This window comes from Pteropus medius, unplaced genomic scaffold (genome assembly GCF_902729225.1).
Source record: "Pteropus medius unplaced genomic scaffold, Ma_sr-lr_union100, whole genome shotgun sequence".
NCBI lineage: Eukaryota > Metazoa > Chordata > Mammalia > Chiroptera > Pteropodidae > Pteropus > Pteropus medius.
Window position 1 is genome coordinate 4,971,566 of NW_024349801.1, and position 19,814 is coordinate 4,991,379.

Sequence of the window (19,814 nt, forward strand, 5' to 3'; positions counted from 1 at the left end):
GGACGCGTGTCAGCTCCTGTGCACGTTCAGCTTCCAGGCCCCAGGAACATGGCTGTGACTGGAGACTCAATCTCGGTCTGTTTCTGTGCCCCGACCCCAACCCCAACCCCATCGGGGTTTTCGGCTTCCACGACCTCTGTTAATAAAGATGTCATTAACCGCGATAGAAGACATTCCATAGCTCAGAAATAACACCCATGTGGCACAACTCAGGAGCCACCACGCAGCTGTGCAGCATGACGGCGCTGACCGCCATGCGAGGCGCACATTCGCAGAGACCATGACGAGAAGGGCACCCACCCCTGCAGTGAGTGGGCACCCCGCGCAACCTCGCACAGCAGCCCTAGCTGCCTCCTCGGAGTTCATCCCGTGTCGCTGGTATTATGCTACAAGGACGATTTCACTTGTCTCACACCCGCTTGGCAGTGGGAGCGGCGCAGCTTGGGGAATTTCTGACCTTGCACAGGCTCCGTGGCTGGGAACTGGCAACGCTGAGACGTGGGCCTCGGACACCAAGCCACGGCCTCGTGTATCCCCAGCTGGTGCCGCTTGTCTCCCAAGGAGGCTGCGACAGCACAAAGACAATTGTTCAGGAATGCCCGTCCCCATCGCTGGTGATAAATCAGGAGTGTCCTCTCATTGGATTTTATACCGCATGCGAGTGACACATGAGAAATGGATCTTCCTTTGACTAAGGGCTTAAGAATACCGGAAAGAGCTGAGCGGGGGGCTTGTCCCCCTACAAGGGAAGGCCGGCTCGTGGCAAAGTTTTGGTTGCGCCCTTCTCCCACCAGCTGGAGACCGACCTATATCGACGGAGATTCGTGCATTGCCTGCCAGAGGAATCCTAGCCCCGAAGGTCCCCAGTTCCCCCGCAGCTCCAAAGCTATACTCTCTGCAGCCAGCAATGGCCAGCAATGGACCACACCCCAGGCAGACACTCTGAGTGCGGCACCTGAGAACCACAAAGCCTCCGCGTTGCAGGTTGGCCATGTGTGTCCCTGGGAGCACTCGGCCCAGCCGCCTGGCCTAGCACACGGGCTCCTGGTGTGACAGCTTCCTTTCCCTGGCAAAAGCTGCTGTTACCATATATAAAACATTTGTAGGGAATAGGGGGTCAGAAATGGACTGTTGGGTAGTTATGCCCCAAGTAAATAGATGTGTCCCCCGACATGCCCAGAGCCCCTGTCCATCTGGAAGAGGCCCTGCCCTAGCCAGCACTGGCGCGGAAGCCATCATTGCAGGGGGCAGACAGTGGGGAGATTGAGAGGGGTTCAGAGCTCTAGTGAGAGGGAAAGTCAAGGTTATATAATGCTGTAGCATATATGCTGTGTGTGTGTGTGTGAAGGTGTGAGAGAGAAGAGAGAGAAGAGAGAGAGAGAGAGAGTGTGTCCTGGTGCTTGTGTGTGCATGTGATTCTATTTGTGTGTGTATCCATGTGTCTATGTGGGTACCCTTGTGTGTTGTGTGTTTGCCAGGTCCATGTCTGTCCCTGTGTGTCCCTGCACCTGCGTGTGTCCACGTGTCTGAACATGCTCGTCCCCTGTGCCTATCCCGCCGTCCAGCTGGCAGCGCACAGCTGGCCCGGGGGCTGTGCCCACCCGCCCAATGAGAGGTGGCAGGTGTGTAATAAACCATTAGTCACTGTCACGTTTCCGAGCAGCAGCGGCCTCCCTAGGAGGGGCCTGACAGTGGGATGGGGCTCCTGGCAGGTCTCCGGCTGTGAAGCTACACCCCCAACCTCCAGGCAGGGCCGCAGCCTGACAGGAAGCAGCTGGTAGACGTGAGCCTTATGCCCCTGCCCTGCCCCAGGCAGCCCCAGGGCAGGGGGCCAGGCCTCGTCTGTGTGTGCCAGTCCAGGGAGGGGTGGGTAGGGTCCCCGAAGGTCATGGTTTTGCAGGATATTATCCAGAGATGGGGGGGAATGGGCAGCTGGGGTGGAGACAGGTCAGGGGAACAGCCTCAGGGATGCTTCATGCTGTGTGGAGGAGGCGCCAGCTAGGTGACTAGGAATTACAAATAACAATGGCATGGACACCAGCCAGCACTTACAGGCACTCGGGGTGCCAGGACCTACATTGAATGCTCTTCACGTCCTAGTCAATTTAATTCTCATCCCTGCCCTGTGAGCCAGGCACTCCCATTAGCCTTCATTCCCATTTCTCAGATGAGGAAACTGAAGCATGGAGCGGGAGAAGACACTTGTCCAAGGCTCTGAGTGTGCTGGAGGGGCTGGGCGAAATGGCTCCCCACCAAGCAACCCTGCCCACCATCCCTTTGCTGCCCGACCATTTATCCCCATCTGCCAGGGTCTGGAAGCCCCTCAGAGAGCTGCATGGCCCATAAGCTCCTGGTCAGCAGGGTCCGTCCTTGGCCCAAAGCCCAGCCCCTTCCCTTGCCAAGTCCACGTCACAGAGAGAAAGAGGCGGGGACTAGGGTTGCCCTGGAGATGGATGTCCTAGATGGAACCAGACCCGAGGGCGGGGCGGGCCGGCTTCCTCAACACCCCCCACCTGCCGGCCTGTCCCCTCCCAACTCTGCCCGTCTCTCAAACAAGCAGAGCTTTCAGACAGCTGCTCACACAGTGGACTGGCACAGGGGCAGGTGGGCTGGGGTCTCAGGACTCAGTCCTCTCAGGGGGCAGTGATGGGGCAGGACACACTTAGGGACCTACTCTGAGGGGTCTCGCTGATAGGAATAGAGCCCAAGGAGCTACTCCAGGACCCTCCCAGGTAAGAACGCAGGCAGGTGTCCATCACGTGCCAAAGTCCAGCCAAAGGGCCCAGCCTAGGATCCACTCACTGCCCCCAGCTTGGGGCCCAGAGACCCCACAAGCAATGCCCCAGGATCTACACTCACAGACCCATCAGCCAGCCTCTCTGTCATCGGGAAAGTGAGGACGTCTGACGGTGCCGAGATGGGCAGACAGGGTCTCCCTGACTGCAGTGAAGCAGCCACACCGGTAAAGGGTGGGCAGTACCTTCCCCCAGCCAAACTCCCTCCTCCATGCTGGCCCAGCTGCGGTTAACACCCAAGAAAGACATGTGCCGGCACATGGCGCATTTGCAACTGAAAAACCCAGAACCCACCCCTGTGCCACGGGTGGGAGAGCGGGCACACGGGGGGTTGAGCGGTGCAACCACCGAACGGTACATGGCAGAGAAAAGGAGTTTGCCGTGGCAACCTGCAATAATACAGGTGCACTTTGCAGCACGGAGTGAGGGGAGCCAAGTCCAGGACACGGAGTTCGAATCGCCCGGAAAGCTAGACCATAGGATGTCTAGACAAACACAGGTGTGATGGAAAAAGCAAATGCAAGATGGTAGTTCCGTCCAGGGACACAAGGATACAGGAGCATCAAGGTTGACAGACTGTCTAGTGCCTAGGTTGGGTAGTGGATTCATGGGTAACCATTACATTATTCTTTAAAAATAAATGAGTGCATAAAGTAGAACATAGAGATAAATAAATACAGCCCAACAAACAAAGGATGTCTGTCAGTCAAGGAGGAGCAGGTGTCGAGAAGCAGGAGACTCAGCCTCCAGGATCTCCCTCAGCATATGGCACCCATGGGGTGGAACTCGGAGCCTGAACTGGCTTTGGGGGTCCCCTTACTGCCAGTGGTTGCGCAATCTACTTCAGTTTCCAGAGATACAAAAGAGCTGGCATCTACCTGCGCCTGTGAGGTCTGGTCCGGCCCCATCCAGGCTGTTCTTCTGACACCGGGATGACCCAAGCTCCTGGGTGATCTTGGAGCCTTTGAGCAGGCTCTCTGCTGGTGTGCCCAACCGGGGCTCAGGCTCCCGGGCGGGAGGGTGGACGGCTGTTGGTGCCTCGAGAGATGCAGAGGTGACCTGGAATGACAGGAGGGGAGACATAGTGAGTCTTGGCCATGCCTGCCTGAAGGTACCCAATGGGTGTGTCCCCCGCCCACCATGGCCTGGCCTTTGTGGTTCAGGGACTCAGTGTGACTGGCACAGGGCAGTGGAGAGCAGGTCCCTAGCATGGCCAGTGTGAGCGTCTTCCTTCTCCGCAAACCCTGCCCAGGGATACCAGGCTGGTCGCTGGGCGCTGGGGTTCTACCCGCAGGCCCCATTGCCACCTGAGCCCCCTCAGCTCTGCATAAAAGTTGATAACAACTGCCTACTAGTAAGTTATAACTATAAAGATTAACCCAGCCAACCTTCAGTTCACCCTGCCTGGTAGTCATCCTATCCCCACTCCAACCCCCTTTTTTTTTTTGTAATTTTTAATTGTGGTAAAATAGACATAACATAAAATATACCATCTTGACCATTTTCCAGTGTACAATCCAGTGGCATTAAGTCCATTCACGATGCTGTGCAACCATCACCATCCTTTTCCAGAACTTTTCTCTTTATCCCAAGTGGAAACTCTGTACCATTAAAACTAACTCCCCATTCCCCCTCCCTCAGCCCCTGGCGACCACTGTTCTACTTTCTGTCTCTATGACTTTGACCATTCTGGCCGTCCCATCCCTTTTTCACATCTGGGGAAACTGAGGCTCGGTGAAGGGTGGCAGGAGTCTGAGGACGTGAGGCAGGGTGAGCCCAGGTCAGCCGGGGGCTTCAGATCCGGGGCTCTCTCCTCCGATCTCAAGGCTTGGGCAGGAAGCCAGGACCCTGTGGCAAGGGAGAGGGTAAGCTAAGCCCCTGTGTGGGTTTCAGGGCCTGAATAACCGATTGCAGCTCCTTGGGGGCTAGTCCCAGGGACTGGAGACCCCCACTTCCTGATTATGAGCTCCAGGGCCAGGATGGCGGTAGAAAAGCAACTTCATGTTGATCCAGTTTTTTGAAGGGGTTAGTACTATAAAACCAAAGTGCCTAAGAGAGATGGATGGCTCCAAATTCCTTGGGCGAGCACAGGCTCCACCAGCCCTACGTGCTAGAGACGGATAAATTTACTATTTGTTTCCGGGAACGCTTTAATTTATGGGATCCATATGGTGACATTGCCCAGACCACAGCCCCCGACAAATCCCACAGGCGTGCTGGTGGCTTTGGCTGGAGCCAGGAGAAGGCGGCACCTCGCTCCAGCACACGTCATTTATTCACTCGCTGGCTTGCTCAGGACTCAGGGGGGCCATCAGCATGGCAGGGACCCTGGAGCCCCATGCAGATCCCACCCCGGCAGTTTTCAGCTGTTCTTGCAACTTTGCCCTAATTATCTCAGAAAATTCTGCCAGGCACGGAACTGCTGTGCCTGCCATTAGTCACAGGATGACCCGTCCAGCCAGCCCCAGGGACTATGGGAATTTGAACCCAAGCAGATAGGGAAAACTTGGCTGTCACAAAGCAACCACGGGCGAGGGCTAACACGGCTTTTAAGTAAAATACAGCAGATGGAAAAAGAGAATACTATTGGGCAAGAAGGGGTACAGAGACAAGCACTAACGGAGTTTAGTGGGAGAACTCCCCAAAGTTTTCCTAGAGGCAGGCTTCCTGGAGCAGACAGAATTTGAACTAGGCTTTCAAGGGGAGCAGGTTTTGGAAGGGAAGAGGGAGGACAGGACGGAAAGGAAGGAGAAGAGATTTGAATACACATCCCTGTGGGGGCCTGGAGTGTAAACCGTAAACCGGGCACTGGGTGGCCGAGCAGCCCCGCTCGGCACCAACAGGGGTTGCATGGAGGTACTTGAACCCTAGCTTGCCAAATCTGATTTTTCAAGAGGCGGCTTGGAATTCATTTTTAAAAGCTGCACTCTCATGATTATTAAGTGCTGGTGACTAATTGAAAACATGTTAGAGCATCGCGTGCCCCCTCCCACACTGCCGGTGGGAGTGCAGTGTAATGTAAATGGTGTAGCCACCCGTGGCAGAACACGGCTTGGAGGTTCCTCAAAAGGTCAAAGATAGAGTTATCATGTGACCCCACAATTCCACGCCCCAGGTAGATATGCAAAAGAGCCAAAAACGTGTGTCCACACAAAAACTTGTGGGTGAATGTTCATAGCAGCACTCAGTCACACAGACGAATGAATTCTGCCAATGACCTGAATGAACTTGCAGGTGGGTCCCTCCCTAGTCCAGCTGCCACGTTCCAGCGCAACCAGGATGACACCTTGACCTGCAGCCTGTGAGACCCTCAGCAGAGGACCCAGCTGAGCCACATGATGATAAATGTGTTGTAAGCTGCTAAATCTGTAGTCGTTTGTTACGCAGCAGTGGATAACTGATACGATCTGTAAAGCTCTCGAATAGTACCCAGCCCAGATATAAATGTTCACCATTGTGTGCCAAGCCGTGTGCCAGAAACACAAGGGGATGGATGCCAGTCTCTTCTCTGGTCTAGCTCTTCCTACTACTTTGATTCTCTCTGGAAGTAAAACTATTTCACATTCTTTCTCCTGCACTTGTCAGCAGTGCCCAGGACTCCCTGGGGCAGGGGGCTCTATCAGTAGTCAATATTAATGGACGGGTGAGGCTGCCAGACACATGCAGTGCTGTGAATATGGATTACCTCATGCGAACCTCATCTTAGGTGGAAGCAAGTTCTCTGACAGACCATCAGACAGAGGCAGAGAGACACCTTTCCTCGCCCTTCAAAGCCGAATTTATAATTCCTCTCTAACAAAGAGCAGGCCCTTGAACCAACACATTCATTGTGCCTTCTCTCTACCAGAGCTACGAGTTCCAGGCTCGGGGTCAGTCTTAATTTAAAGTACTATTAGGGCCGGGCCTGGGACGTATATTCCCCATGGCCTCTCACTCCCAGAGAGCGGCAGCATCTCAGAGCTCATGGAGCCCCTCGAAGCCAGAGCGGGATAAACATAATTCTTCCCTTTATTTCTCTGGACTGGGGCCACTGCATTTAATAAGCAAAGGCCAAAGCGGGGAGGGGATTCCCAGGGTTCTTTAACATAAAAGGGGATTGCAGCCCACCCCTGGATCTCCCAATGAGCTCTCGCAGTGTTACACTTCTCCAGGGAATAAGTGGTCTCTGAGCACAGACTCAGGGTAGATTTGGGGGTTGGGAGTGGAGTGGAGAAGGCAGACACCACACCCTGCTCCAAAGGGGACCACCATGCTGTGGTATTAGTGCCCTGTTTGATTTTATTAACTGTATTAGTGCAAGAGATCCCCACGTCGGACGACCTCTGCTGCATTGTTTTTTGAAGATTTATTGGATACAATTCATATACCATACAATTCACCCAATGAAAGCGTACAACTCAATGGCTTCTGATATGTTCATGGAGTTGTGTAACCATTTCCAAAATCCATTTTAGAACATTTTTATCACCCTAAGAAGAAACCTCACACCCATTAGCAGTCACTCTCCACTCCCTCCCCTCCAGCCCCTGGAAACCACAATCTCCTTTCTACCTCTGTGTGCCTGCTCTGGATATTTCGTATAAATGGAATCCTACAATAGGTGGCCCTATGTGTCTGGCTTCTTTCCCTCAGCATCATGTCTCCCAGGCTCATCCACGTAATAATGTGCAAATCGTATATTTTTAAAAACAAGGGACGTTCCAGTTTGAGGGCTCACAACAGCCTAGAGGTCGCTGGACAGAGCGCCCAGGACTTCTCTCTCCAGCAGCCTCTCTGGCAGAAACTGGAAGCTATTCCTAGAGCCTGCTTCCCTCTGCCTCCCAGGTACCCAGCCAGACTCTATCGGCCTCTTTACAGCAGGGTCCTCGCCCCTTTCCCCAGCTGGGAGATCTTAGCAAAGTGACTTAACCTCTCCCAGACTCAGTTTCCCCTTCTGGAAAATGAGAGTGATAACATAGTGACTGCCTACCTCTCAGAGGGATGGTGGAGGGAATTAGGTGAATTAAACGAGTTATTTCTGTTACAGCACTTGGCACACAGTAAGTGCTCAAGAAACAGCAGCTGATCTCATGATCTGACAGCCTAAGTATCTGGAACAAGAGTCAAAGGGGCGCAGTGGCTGGAGACCTCAAAAGGGGCGGGTGTGTGTGTGTTGGGAAAGGCTTTATGGCCTTGGCCTTGGGCGGTTTCAGCCCCCGCTGGCAGAGCTGCCTTTTAGTCCTCTTGCCAGCTGCTGGCCGTGAGCCCCAAGGCAGTCCAGGGATCCCTGCAGTCAGGGGGAAAGGATCTGGGGCATGTGCTTCCCTGCTTTTCCTGATCACCCTGAATCTTCTCTTTGTTTCCAAGTTAGCTCAAGATGCACTCCAGGAAGCTGGCTGTGCCATTCTTGAGTAGAGCAGACCTGGGACTGAGTCCTGAGTTGCTGCTGGCATAACCAGGAGTAACAGGGAAGTCACGACTGCTCTGACCTCAGTTTATGCCTCTGGGAAATGGTCCAGTAATGCCTACCCTAGATTTATTGAGCACCTACTGTGTGCCAGGTGCCCACTGAGCACCTCATGTTAGAAGCCCCTATAATCCTCTCTACAACCCTACCTTAACTGCCACTGTGTAGAGGAGGAAACGGAAGCACAGAGAAGTCAAGTCAGCAGCCCAAGGCCACCCAGCCAATCAAAGTCAGAGCTGAGAATCCAGGCCAGTGTCGCGTCCCCTGTCAGGTATCTAGACTGCACAGTGTGACCGTGACAGGGAACAGACTCTAGAAGACAGAAGAGGAGATGCCAGTACCTGGATGGCACAAAAGAATGCAGTATCGCCTTCCTTTCGCACTGAGGAAAAATCGGGCGCAGACAGGAAACCAAGTTCAAGGAGAGATGCAGCTTCCCTACAAACATCGACGGCCGGGTGCATGCCTTGGCTTAGAAGGCTGGGTGGGCACGACCGAGGAGTATCTCCCGGGCTGGCTGGAGACCTCTGTCACCTGTGAGGGCCACGCAAGTCACAGGACTGGTGCCACCTGCCCCGAAGGGAAGTAAGGGGACACAGGCCGGCCTTGCCACGGGGGTCCCTCCTCCCACTTTCCTGGTTCCCACCAGAGTCCACCCACAAAGACACTGTGCTCAGCCCGCTCTGGTAGGATTTCCTGTTCTGCGCCGCAAGCTGGTGCGTCAGAGGTCGAAAAACAGTATTTTACGCCCCTTAATTCCTTGTAACAGCTCTGTAATGACAAGCAGAGAACTCTAAATACTGCAATAAAGGGACCGATAAGGCTCTGGGTCAGAGGGAGATGAAGCTGCCGAATGCAGAGTCCCCGATAAGCAGACAACTAAGGGTTATTAAATGTGCGGCACAGACTAGGCGTAATTGGGAAGTTATTAGATATGGAATACACACAGCACCCAGTAAATGAGTAATCAGGGACTAATTAAGCTTGTGCAACACAGCAGATCATGCTAGAGAGGCTGGTGGCTGCCACATCTGTGACAGCAATTAGGGGTGCTCCGGCTGCAGTGCTTGGTTGGGGGGGGCAGCCACCAGCTCCAGTTGATCCGACTCGTCCCCGTTGGAGTCCCCCCAGGTGTTCCCACCTCTCAGGGACTGAAGGGAGGTAGGGAGGGACCAGGCTCATCGAGCCTTGAGAACAACAGAAGCCTGAGTGGACACAGGGGCCAGGACTTGGGAAAATAAAATGGCTTTGCCCCTGGCTTCAAGTCTGGATAGATTCATTGCAGCCACCAAGAGGACAGAAACAGTCATCACTGTCCACCTGGATGATCTGCAAAGTGTGTGCACAGAACCACCTCCTGGAGTTTTGCAATGATTCTGTCAGGTTGGCCAGGTGGAGAGTATGACCAACCCACTTTATAGATAGAGAAACCAAGGCTAAGAGGACAGGAAGTAGACAGAGACCGCTCAGCCTCGCTACCCTTCCAGGAGGCACAGGGAACCTTACCCCGGGTGTCCGGGCAAGAGGAAGGCCTGGTGTTTCTCAGAAGGGTGGTAGCCAAGCCCAGTGGAGTAAAAGGGGCCAGGTGCAGTTATGTGGCCAACGAGAAAGAGAAAGAACATGGTCCTGGGCACGCTTTTTAATGTCTTTGGGCCTCAGCTTCCCCTCCGAAAAAGAGGGTGCTGAGAGTTATGCCCACAGTGCAGGGTGGTCAAGAGGATGCCCGGGTTAGGATTCGTGCAGCCCAGCACAGGCTTGACACACAGGATGCCTGTGAATGCACCTGTTAAAGAGAGAAAGAGGGGAGCCCGGCCCCATCCACCTCAGTGAACCAGAAAGTCCTAGTTCAAGATGGGGAGGCTGCCAGGGCTGAAGAATCTCTGGGTTCAGCTGAAATTGGGGGGTCTTTTCAAACTTTAGTGTAAGGGTCATGATCTTAAAGTAGGAAGCTTGGGGCAAAAATGGTTGGGGCTTTCAATGGCTGCAGCTATATGAGGATAGCACATACTATGTGCTAAGTCCAAGGCCAATCTTTGTAGGCACCAGCCCATTAAGCCTTAGACAGCCCTGGGGACCAGGAGCTGTTAGATCTCATTATATATATGAGGCAACTGAAGCACAGAAAGGGCAAGTCACTTGCAGTGTTGGGCCCAGTGTGGGATGGGCAGGTAGGGCACGATGCCTCTGAGATCCGTATTAGAAAGTGGGAGTTTGCAGCTAATAGCACTCAGAGCCTCGGGAGACACACCTGGGTAGGTGTGGCCAAGAAGGGTGGGGCCACAAGGAGGCTGGCAGGATATTCGACAGTAGGCAGGCATGCCCAGCTTCCGCTGCTTTAGTGGCTGAAGGGAATATTCTAGAAGGCAAGACCTAGGCCCCCTCCCTAAGGGAAGCCACTATGGCAGGCGACTATCCCTTTCAAGGTCTGGGACGGAGCAGGATTCTGCAATTGAGGAGTTCGCTGTTTCCAGAGGCAAGAGTGCCTCCCCATGGCTGTCAGGCAACAGCATGCAGGTGCCGCTGGGGAATCCAGCTCAGGCCCAGGGTTGGGGAAGAGAGCCTTCCAAGACATGAAGGCCGTGCGAGTCCTCGACACTGGCCCCCAGGGCCACCTCCTGGAGGCCAGCAGGGGGAGCTAGACTGAGATCTGACCAACGACTGCCAGACTCTCCTGGGGTCCTCCTCCTCCATCCCTGCTGGTACCTGCTGTGCCTACTGACCTCTTCCTGCTTTCCAGGGAGAGAGCCTCCTGCCAGTCTCTGGGCACACAGCCCTGCCTGCTCCACCCCAGCCACGTCTGGGCCCGGTGATCTTTCCAAAACACCGTACTCAACCTGCCAACCCCCTGTGTAAAATCCTTTACCAAGGTTCTGACCCCTCCACGTGGTATCCAAGAGCCATGCGATTTGGCCCAGCCTAGTTTTTCACACATCTGTCATACCTCACATCCATCCACCCACCTACACAGCAAACCATCATCTACCCACCCAGCCATCCACCTGTGTGTCTGTCCATCTGTTCATATGTCCATCCATCCACTGTCCATTCATCTATCTGTCCATTTATCCATCTGTCCATCCATCCATCCATCTGTGTATCCATCCATCTGTCCATCCAACTAATAAACATTTATTAAGCACCTATTATGTGCCTGGCACTATGCTTTGGATACAGTAGCAAACAAAACAGTTAAAAATTCCTGCCCCTTAAGGAGCTGATATTCTGGTTAGGGGAGAGAGATAGTAAATAAACACACATTCACATATCAGCTGGTAGGAAGTGCCAGAAAGACAAACAGAAAGAGACAGAAGGAGGGTGGGCGGGGTAGAATTTTCCATAGGTTGGCCCCATTGTGAAAGGGACATTTGTTCAAAGATTTGAAGGAAACAAGGAAGCTAGCCACGGACATAGATATTTTGAGGGAAGGGTATTCCAGGTAGAGGGAACACCAAGCACGATGGCCCTGAGGCAGAAACACGTTCGCAAACTTTTTTGAAAAGGCCAAGTAGTAAGTATTTTCAGATTTGTGGACAAAACAGTCTCTGTTAACCCAGTTTTGCCATCATAGCACTAAAGCACCTTAGACAACATGAAAATGAAAAATGTGTAGCTGTTCTAATAAAACTTTATGAACAATTTGAATTTCACATAATTTTCACGTTGTGAAATATTGTTCTTCCTTTGATTTTTTTTTTTTTTTTGCAGCCATTTAAAAATGTAAAAACCTTTCTTAGTTCATGGATGGTACAAGCACAGGCTGTGGGTGGGATGTGGCCTACAGGCTGCAGTTTGCTGATCCTGTTTTAGAAGCAGCCAGGAGGCCTATGTGGCTGGAGGGGTGTCTGTGGAAGAAGGGGAGCAAGCCTTGACTCAGAGCAGAGGCAAGGCTGGGAGAAATGATGGATGGTGAACTGCTGCAGAGGCACCCACTAGTCTACCTAAATCCGACTGATGCACCGTGAGGGACTGCAGAAGGACGCATTGCATCATGCCCACATGTGCGCCTGCAATGCTAGGCTCATTACCTTCCCTTCTCCCCTCCAGGCATCCTGGAGGGGCTAAGGCAGATGCAGAAACCAGCTTGCCTGTTTCAAATCCCAGTCCTAAACCTATGAGCTGTGTGCCTTCGGGCAAGTGAGTCTACCTCTCTGGGCCTTGGCTTTCCAGTCTGTAAAATGGTGAGGGCTGAGGCTTGGTTCAGTGTTCTGGGTAGAAGCAATATGAGGGTATGCTCATGAGCTGCTGTCAATGTTCACAAGCCCCCCTTCCAACCCTTGATGCACTCTGCTTCTCCCCTGCCTGAAATGTCACTCCCCGATTCTCTGTCTCCTCCTCAGTCAGGATTTGTCTGCCTCCTCTGGCCTCTGTCCCCAGCTCCCCTACCCTGGCAGAGTTGGGCATTCCCCCAGCTCACCTTCATTAGTGCCCGTACCCTAGGGCCACAGACTTCTGCCCCCAGACTGTCACCGCACCGCTGGATGCCACCATGTAACCTTAGCCCTGACACAGTGTCTCCAATACAGGAGATACCTGAATTATGGAAATAACCATGTGGAGGGCTGGAGGAACAGTGTTTTTGGCATGGGGAACAGTCCATGCAAAGGCCCTGAGACAAGAGTGTGCCTGATGTATTGGAGGAACAGCAAGGGGGCCCGTATGGCTGGAGAGGAGCAAGGGAAGCAATGGGGTCACATTGCAGCGGGACCGATGGACCTCGGTCAGGACTCTGCCTCTCATTTGGAAAGAGGTAGGAGCCCAGGACGGTCTGAGCCGACGAGAAACGTGATCTGATTTTTGTTTTTGTTTTGATTTTAACTTTTTATGTTGAGATGCTTATAAATTCATTCACATGCAGGGGTAAGAAATAATACTGACAGATCCCACGTACCCTTTACTCAGTTCCCCCAATGGAGGAATCTTATCAAACTATAGCACAATGTCACCAGCAGAATATTGGCACTGATGACTCATCTGCCTTCTGCAAACTGATTTCTCCAGTTTGACTTGTCCTGTCCATGTGTGTATTTCGTCCTCCACGATGTTATCACTGGCATAGGTTCCCATATCCACTGCCACAGTTACGGTACAGAGAGTTCTATCACCAGCATGCTCGCGACACTCTTTGACAAGCATACCCTCCTCCCTCCTGCCCCTGCCCCCAAGCCGGGCAGCCCCTGGTTTTCAGTTCTCCATTTCTCTAGCTACGACATTTCGAGCATGTTATGTAACTGCCATTGCACAGCATGTAACCCTTTGGGACTGGCCATGTCCACTCAGCGCACTTCCCTGGGGCTGTGTGCAGATTCCTGAGCTTATTGGTAAGTTTGTTCCTTTCTACTGTGGAGCAGCAGTAATCCACAGCGTGGCTGCGCCACAGCCTGGAGGCCTGTTTGCCTGATTTAGGTGGAGGGAAGCCTCCCCAGCGAGTTCAGCTGCTTCCTTTGCCACGGCCTTTGCCTCACATCCCAGCACGGCCCCGCCTTGTGTCTTCGGAGTCTGCACTTAGCTTCACCTGAGAGCTCTCCATTCAGGGCCTGCACCCTCCACGTATGAACTGTCGCCTCGCTTATCTGTCGTGACGCTTCCTGGCATCACTTTTGATGGCCCGAGCTGGGGAGGTCAGGTGGCTTATTGACAATAACCCTCATCTCATGCTCCCTGTCCAAATGTGGATCAGAGAGGTTTAGCAACCTGTCAAACGTTACACATCCGGAAGATGGGCAGAAGCCTGCCCTAGTGAGCTGAAATTATCACAAAGACAGATTCCGAGGATAAAGTAAGAGCCAGGGGGTGGGGAGGCTTTGCCCTGGGCTCTGTGGGGGCTCAGCTCAACCTTGTGCCTCCACCAAAGGGGGCTTGCCCACTGCAGGTGAACATGACATAATTACTGTGGAAGGAACTGCGCCGTCTCACCCAGGGCAGTCAGTTTATCAAGCGCTGACAGTGCATTAGCTAAGTGATCACTAGACTATTAATTTTTTTCCCCAGCCCTTGCCAGGGGTATTACAGTGAAAAATGGCAGCTTAACCGCAGGGAAATTCTTCAGGGTGACAAAAATAAAAATAGCTCTAATTGAAGTTGATAGAAATTATACCCTTTAAAAACACACGTCGGGGTGCACTGGCTATAATGTAAATTAATGCCGGGGCAGGGTTTCTGTCACAGGATCATAGAAACACGATGACAGCCATAGCAAACAGCCTCACGGGGCGTCACATCTGCTTGGTTGCTGCTTGGCTGGGCCTGGCAGTGTCAGGGGAGGTGGCAGGCACAGGCTGGAGGCTGGTGCCCACGGGCCTGCAGATACAACCTTGCCTGCTCATCGATTCCCCGCAGAGGGACGAGGGGGCAGGAAGGCACCGCGGGCCCTTCTCGACTCCACACCGGAGAGTGTGGGAATGTCTTGGGTGTCGTCCAGGCCCAGAGGCAGAGGTCGTTGGACCCTTCACAAGCCAAGTCACTGCCCCAGCCGCCTGCCGCCATCACCAGGCCTTGCGTTCTAAAGCCAGAAGCTGACTTTAAACTTATACATTAAAACACGTTAATAGCAGAGGTCCCAGAAAATTTAGAAAGATTCCGATGTCTGGCACACAGTGGCGAATCATCTTTCAGCGGCCGAAGAGGTTTCAATTCAGCATATGAAAGAATAACAAATATAACGGCAATAACGGTAATAAACACAGGATAGCATCTGCTCTGTGATCCGCACTGTTGTAAGTACTTTCCACATATTTTAATTCACTTAGTCCTCGCAGCAACTTGTGAGGTAGACACTGTCATTATCATCCTCATTTTCCAGATATGGAAACACATCTGGAGGGCTAGGGAGGTTGTGTAACCTGTCTGGGGGGGACAATGGAGGGCAGAGCCAGGAGCTGAGCCAGCTAAAAGGCCTCCCAGCCGCCCTGCTGAGTGCCTTTCAGCCCAGCTAAGGGATGAGCCTCTCACCTGCAGACATGTAGCAAGTACCCTGCTTGCTGCCAAGTCCAAACTCAGAACACACCGTGTGCTGCTGTACTAGGGCGGGGCCTGCACACCTGCACTTATTTTTAAATGACCTGTACAATTTACATCCAGTTTGGCTACACTCTTACCTGTTGAGATTAACATTTCGCCTAAACTTCATAAAGCCCCCTTTCTGAGCACAAAGCTGTGCTGGGTGTGCATGGGGGCAGGGGGTGTGTCAGAGAACAAAGCAGATCTAGGAATTAATTTTAGAATATTTGTCAGGCCCCTGCCCTGTGCCAGGCACTGTTCGGGGTGCTGGAGATTCAACAGTGAGCAAGACAGGGAAAGTTCTAGGCCTCCTGCCCTTGACGTTTCAGTTGGAGGAAGGCAGGCCGTAGCACATTCACTCATCCTGCGTCCACAGGAAACATGAAAGTCATCAAAAATGAAAATTCAAACATGGGCTCACGGGGTAAAGAGACAATTCAAGAATCTAAGAATTTGCCCAGCAAAGGATTTTAAATTTAATCTTAAGAAACGAGAATAAAAGGAAAGACTAGAAAGACTCTCTCGTTTTCTCCCTCTCTTACACACACACACACACACACACACACACACACACACACACACACACACCCAGGGAAAGAAATCTAATCATGGAAGAAACTGAGAAGACAGTGATTTCCGTGGCTTTTCACTGCCGTCCTTTGTGAAAAGATCTGAAAGGAATAATTGGTGTGAGTCCCCATTGAGGTGGAAAAGGAGAAGTAAGAGCGGGAAGTAAAGGTAGGAGCTTCTAGAAAGGGCACAGCACGCAGGCAAGTCCTGCCAGAGCCTGGTCAGCTCTGCTGGGCATTTGTTCAGAGAAATCACAGGAGACACAAGCAGATCCCGGGGCCGGGTGAAGACACGTGTGCCCCTTTCCCAAGAGGAAAAAGATGCCCCAGGATGGAAATGACAGGCCCGCCAGCCTGGCATCAACACCCAGGGAAAATCTAAAACATCATTGAGGAGCAAATCAATCACAACCACATAAAATAGCATAAGAATTACTATGTGGCTACTGGCCTGGCTGTGGGAGGGGAAAATGACACCAGAGCCAGCTAAGTCCCTTCAGCGCAAGAGTGGCTGGTGCTCCCAGAGAGGGAAGCAGGTGTGAGGGGACCTACGTGATCCTGCTCTGCATTTACTCTGCCCGCAACAGCCATCGGGTCAGGCCCAGAACACCTGGGGTCACAGGTGACAGCTGTGACCTCATGTAAACACCTGCCCGACTCTTAAACTCGAGAATGCTCACAGGATAAGCTGCTGTGTGACTTGGCCTGTCATGTGCCAGGATGAGCTCTGCACCATCACGTCAGTTCATTCTTAAGCAACAATGTCAGTAATAGGGGGCTGACATCTATTAAAGCTTGCCTGGTTTCAGTCACTGACTCCTTCGCTATGGGCTGTGTGGCCACAGGGAAGTTACTAAACTTCTCTGGGCCCCAGCTTCCTCATCTGCAAAATGGTCATATAATGGCAGTACCCACCTCACAGAAAAAAAAAGATTTAGAATACCTGGGCCCTGCTCGATAGAGCCTAGCTGGTTTTATTTCTCCTTCTGGCAACCCCGTAAGATAATTATTTAATGTCATTTATGTGCCAAGCTCTGTTCAAATGCTTTACAAATCTTAACTTGCTTGATCCTCCTAACATGCCTATGAGGTAGGGTCTCCTATTACACACCCATTTTATGGATGAGGAGATTGAGGCACAGAGGAGATAAGTCAGCTGCCCCAGGTCATGTACCCAGGTGCTGTCATGCTGTCATCCTCAGTCTGTACTATTAACCTTCACGCAAAATTGTCCCCTAGAACAGCCTGGGAAGTTGCAGCGGGGCTTAGGGTACTTCCGTTGTACAAAGGTTAAGCAGCTTAATGTAAACAGCTGGTTAGAGGTGAAGCAAGATCCAGGTGGAGGCAACGCCAGAGACTGGGAAGGGTGAAGACCTAACAGTAAGAGGATCAGAAAGGAGAATAAAGTGAGCAGTAAATGGGGAGGGGGAGATAGGTGGAAGTGAGTCAGCCCTTTCCCAAAGAAGAGAGAGGAGAGAAGAGAGAGAGTACAGAGGAGGGAGAGGGAAAGGAGGGAGCGGGTGGGAGAGAGGGAGGGGGAGGGGGGAGGGAAGGCCATGCTGAGCCTGGAAGCTGGAGGCTCCAAGAGGAGGGAGGGACCCTCCCCCTGTCCTCCATCCATTTTCCAGATCTTTATTCCGATACTGGGTTTCTTTTGATCACTATGAAAAAGAAAAAGCACCACTTACACCTGAAGAGCTGCGAGCAGGGGCTGGCGCGACGTGGATGGCAGAGCGAGCGGGGCTGAGAAGGGATGGAGGCGCTGGCTTGCTTTGTGTGTTCTGTCTCGTTGCGAAGATGAATGAGAGCTTAGGGAGGGTTCCGTCACCCCCAAACCTCAGAGGTGGGAAGAACCTGAAATGTCATCTGTCTCATGTTTCTCAAACTCTGGGATGTGTCCCACATGAGAGCAATTTTTAAAAAGGGAAATGGAAGAGAATAAAAAAATACTGGAGTGCATCACATGTAGTAAAAATGTCATTTTGTGAAACTTCTGTTTCCGGTACCAAATGTACTGTCAACATCACCTCAGACCCAAGCACTCAGGACTCCTGCCCCAGGCCCTGTATTTAGAAGCCCTCCCAGCTCTGGCCCTCCCCGAGCTGTCCCAGAGGGCAAGGGGTCTGTGGGGCCAAGGGGTAACCCCGCAGCCCACCCCTGCTCTCAGGTCATGTCCTGGTTCTAGGACCGGGTCTCCCTGCTGGCAGGCCTGGGACCACATCCACAGCCGTGCAGGCCTTCCTCCATTATGTCCTCCTGAGGGGGCTACCTGTTGGGAGAGCCCATCCAGAAGGTGGCCAAGGGCGGTACCGCGGGAGTGTAGGCAGGTGGGCTGGGCGTCCACATGAGTGAAGCCTGTGTGTGAGGAACATTTCAGGTTCTTCCCACCTGTGTGATGAGGAACACGGCGGCCAGGCAAGAAGAGAAGAGAAATGGCACAAGTCTCCATTCATCCCATGCCCCGACCCTCCAGATGCTCAGGCAAACCTGGGTGTGTGTACGTGTGTGTGTGAGAACATGTGCATTCGTTGCATGTGGATGGCATGTGTGAATATGTGTGTGTGCCTTGTGTGGGCATGCTTAGGCACATGTGTATAGGCCCATGTGTGTACATACCCTATAGGCATGTGGCTTGTGAGTGAGCATGTGGATGTGCACATGCGAATGCATGTGGGCGTGTGTGTGTGTGTGTGGTGTGTGTGTGTGTGCGTGTGTGTGCATGCTCGGTTGTGAGTCTCTGTCCCTGTTCAGTAGCTCACAGTCCAGCAGGGTGGAGGGAACTGCCAGGTCTACACCATTCACCAAGGGGGTGGGTGGTCTGATTCTGTGAGACCTCTGCCCTTCCCTTCCCCCAGGAGTTCCCTTAATGGTGGCATCTGTGAAACTCTGTCTTCAAAGTCTGATGCGCAGATGGGAACTCCTTGAGCGAATCTTTGCCAATCCCTGGCCCAGAGCCAGGCTTCGTAAACGTTTGTTGAATGAATAATTGATAGAAGAAACAAAGGCTAAAAAATCCAACAGCCAGGCCCCAAACACCACTCAGTTACACATAGCAGAAGGGTTAATGGATGCTGTCAAATAACCTGGCGATCACCAAAGCCTAAGACACAGCCCAGAGACTTCCAAAAGGACCCCCACCTGCACTCCAGCCAGGGCCAGCCCCATGCCAATCTGTCACAGCTCCAAGACACTGGGGACCCAGGAATGCCTGGATCCTCCTTTGTCCAGGTCCCATTAGCCCCGTCCTAGTGCAGTCCCCCGGGGCGGGAGGAGAGATGGCCCTCGCTGCTGCTGCGGCTGGAACCCACCCCTGGGCCAGTCAGCACACATGATGGAGGCTCTCAAGGGAGCCCTGAGGTGAGCAGGAAACTCTACACGAACATTTACTGGACGTGAGGGCGAAGGCAGTCCAGACCTATTCCTAGACAGCCTCTTCCTCAGAGGCCTCGTGCAAGGTGTGTGCTTTCCTTGGGCCTCAGGGTTCCCACTCTAAAATGGGCATGCCTTTCCTTTCTGATCCCTTCCTCCTTCCCCTCTCTTTCTCGCATCAGCTGTTATTATTACTGTTGCTGTCGTTGGTGCAAAGCCTAAGTCCGCCACCTGGCATCGGCATCGGTGGTGGGGGCTCCAGGAGAACCCTGCAGAGGGGTGCTGCCTGGAGGGCAGGTCAGCCTAACAAACATGCATTTTAGATTTAGATGCCTGGTGGGGCCGATCGAGATTCAGGGGGACTAAAGCACCCCAAAGCCTCCCCTTGGCACTGACGTTCCCCGAAAGAGGGTGCCTGGAGGGGGATGTCCTGAGCAAGCGAGACCAGCGGGAAGGTGCGTCCTGCTGCTCTGTTCATATCACACCAGCCCTGTGAGCAGTGGGTACAGCCCCAATTTACAGACAGGGAAGCTGAGCTTGAGAGGAAGGTGGCCACCGAGGTTCCCCAGTGGGGGAGTGGGGGGAAGAGGATCTAGGCACCAAGCCTAGGCGTGTGCCTCCCTGTTCCTGGTAACGTCC

At 52.9% G+C, this 19,814-nt stretch overlaps 1 protein-coding gene across 3 annotated transcripts in view; it reads right to left on the reverse strand.

Annotated features, from left to right (window-relative positions):
- Nucleotides 1-19,814, reverse strand: part of GSE1 (Gse1 coiled-coil protein) — a 412,220-nt gene that overhangs the window by 259,315 nt on the left and 133,091 nt on the right. For all 3 annotated transcript variants that reach the window (XM_039888745.1, XM_039888743.1, XM_039888744.1), the window contains exon 2: nucleotides 3,674-3,854. In XM_039888745.1, the coding sequence (XP_039744679.1) occupies nucleotides 3,674-3,854 (181 nt within the window). The remainder of the gene's footprint in view (nucleotides 1-3,673; nucleotides 3,855-19,814) is intronic.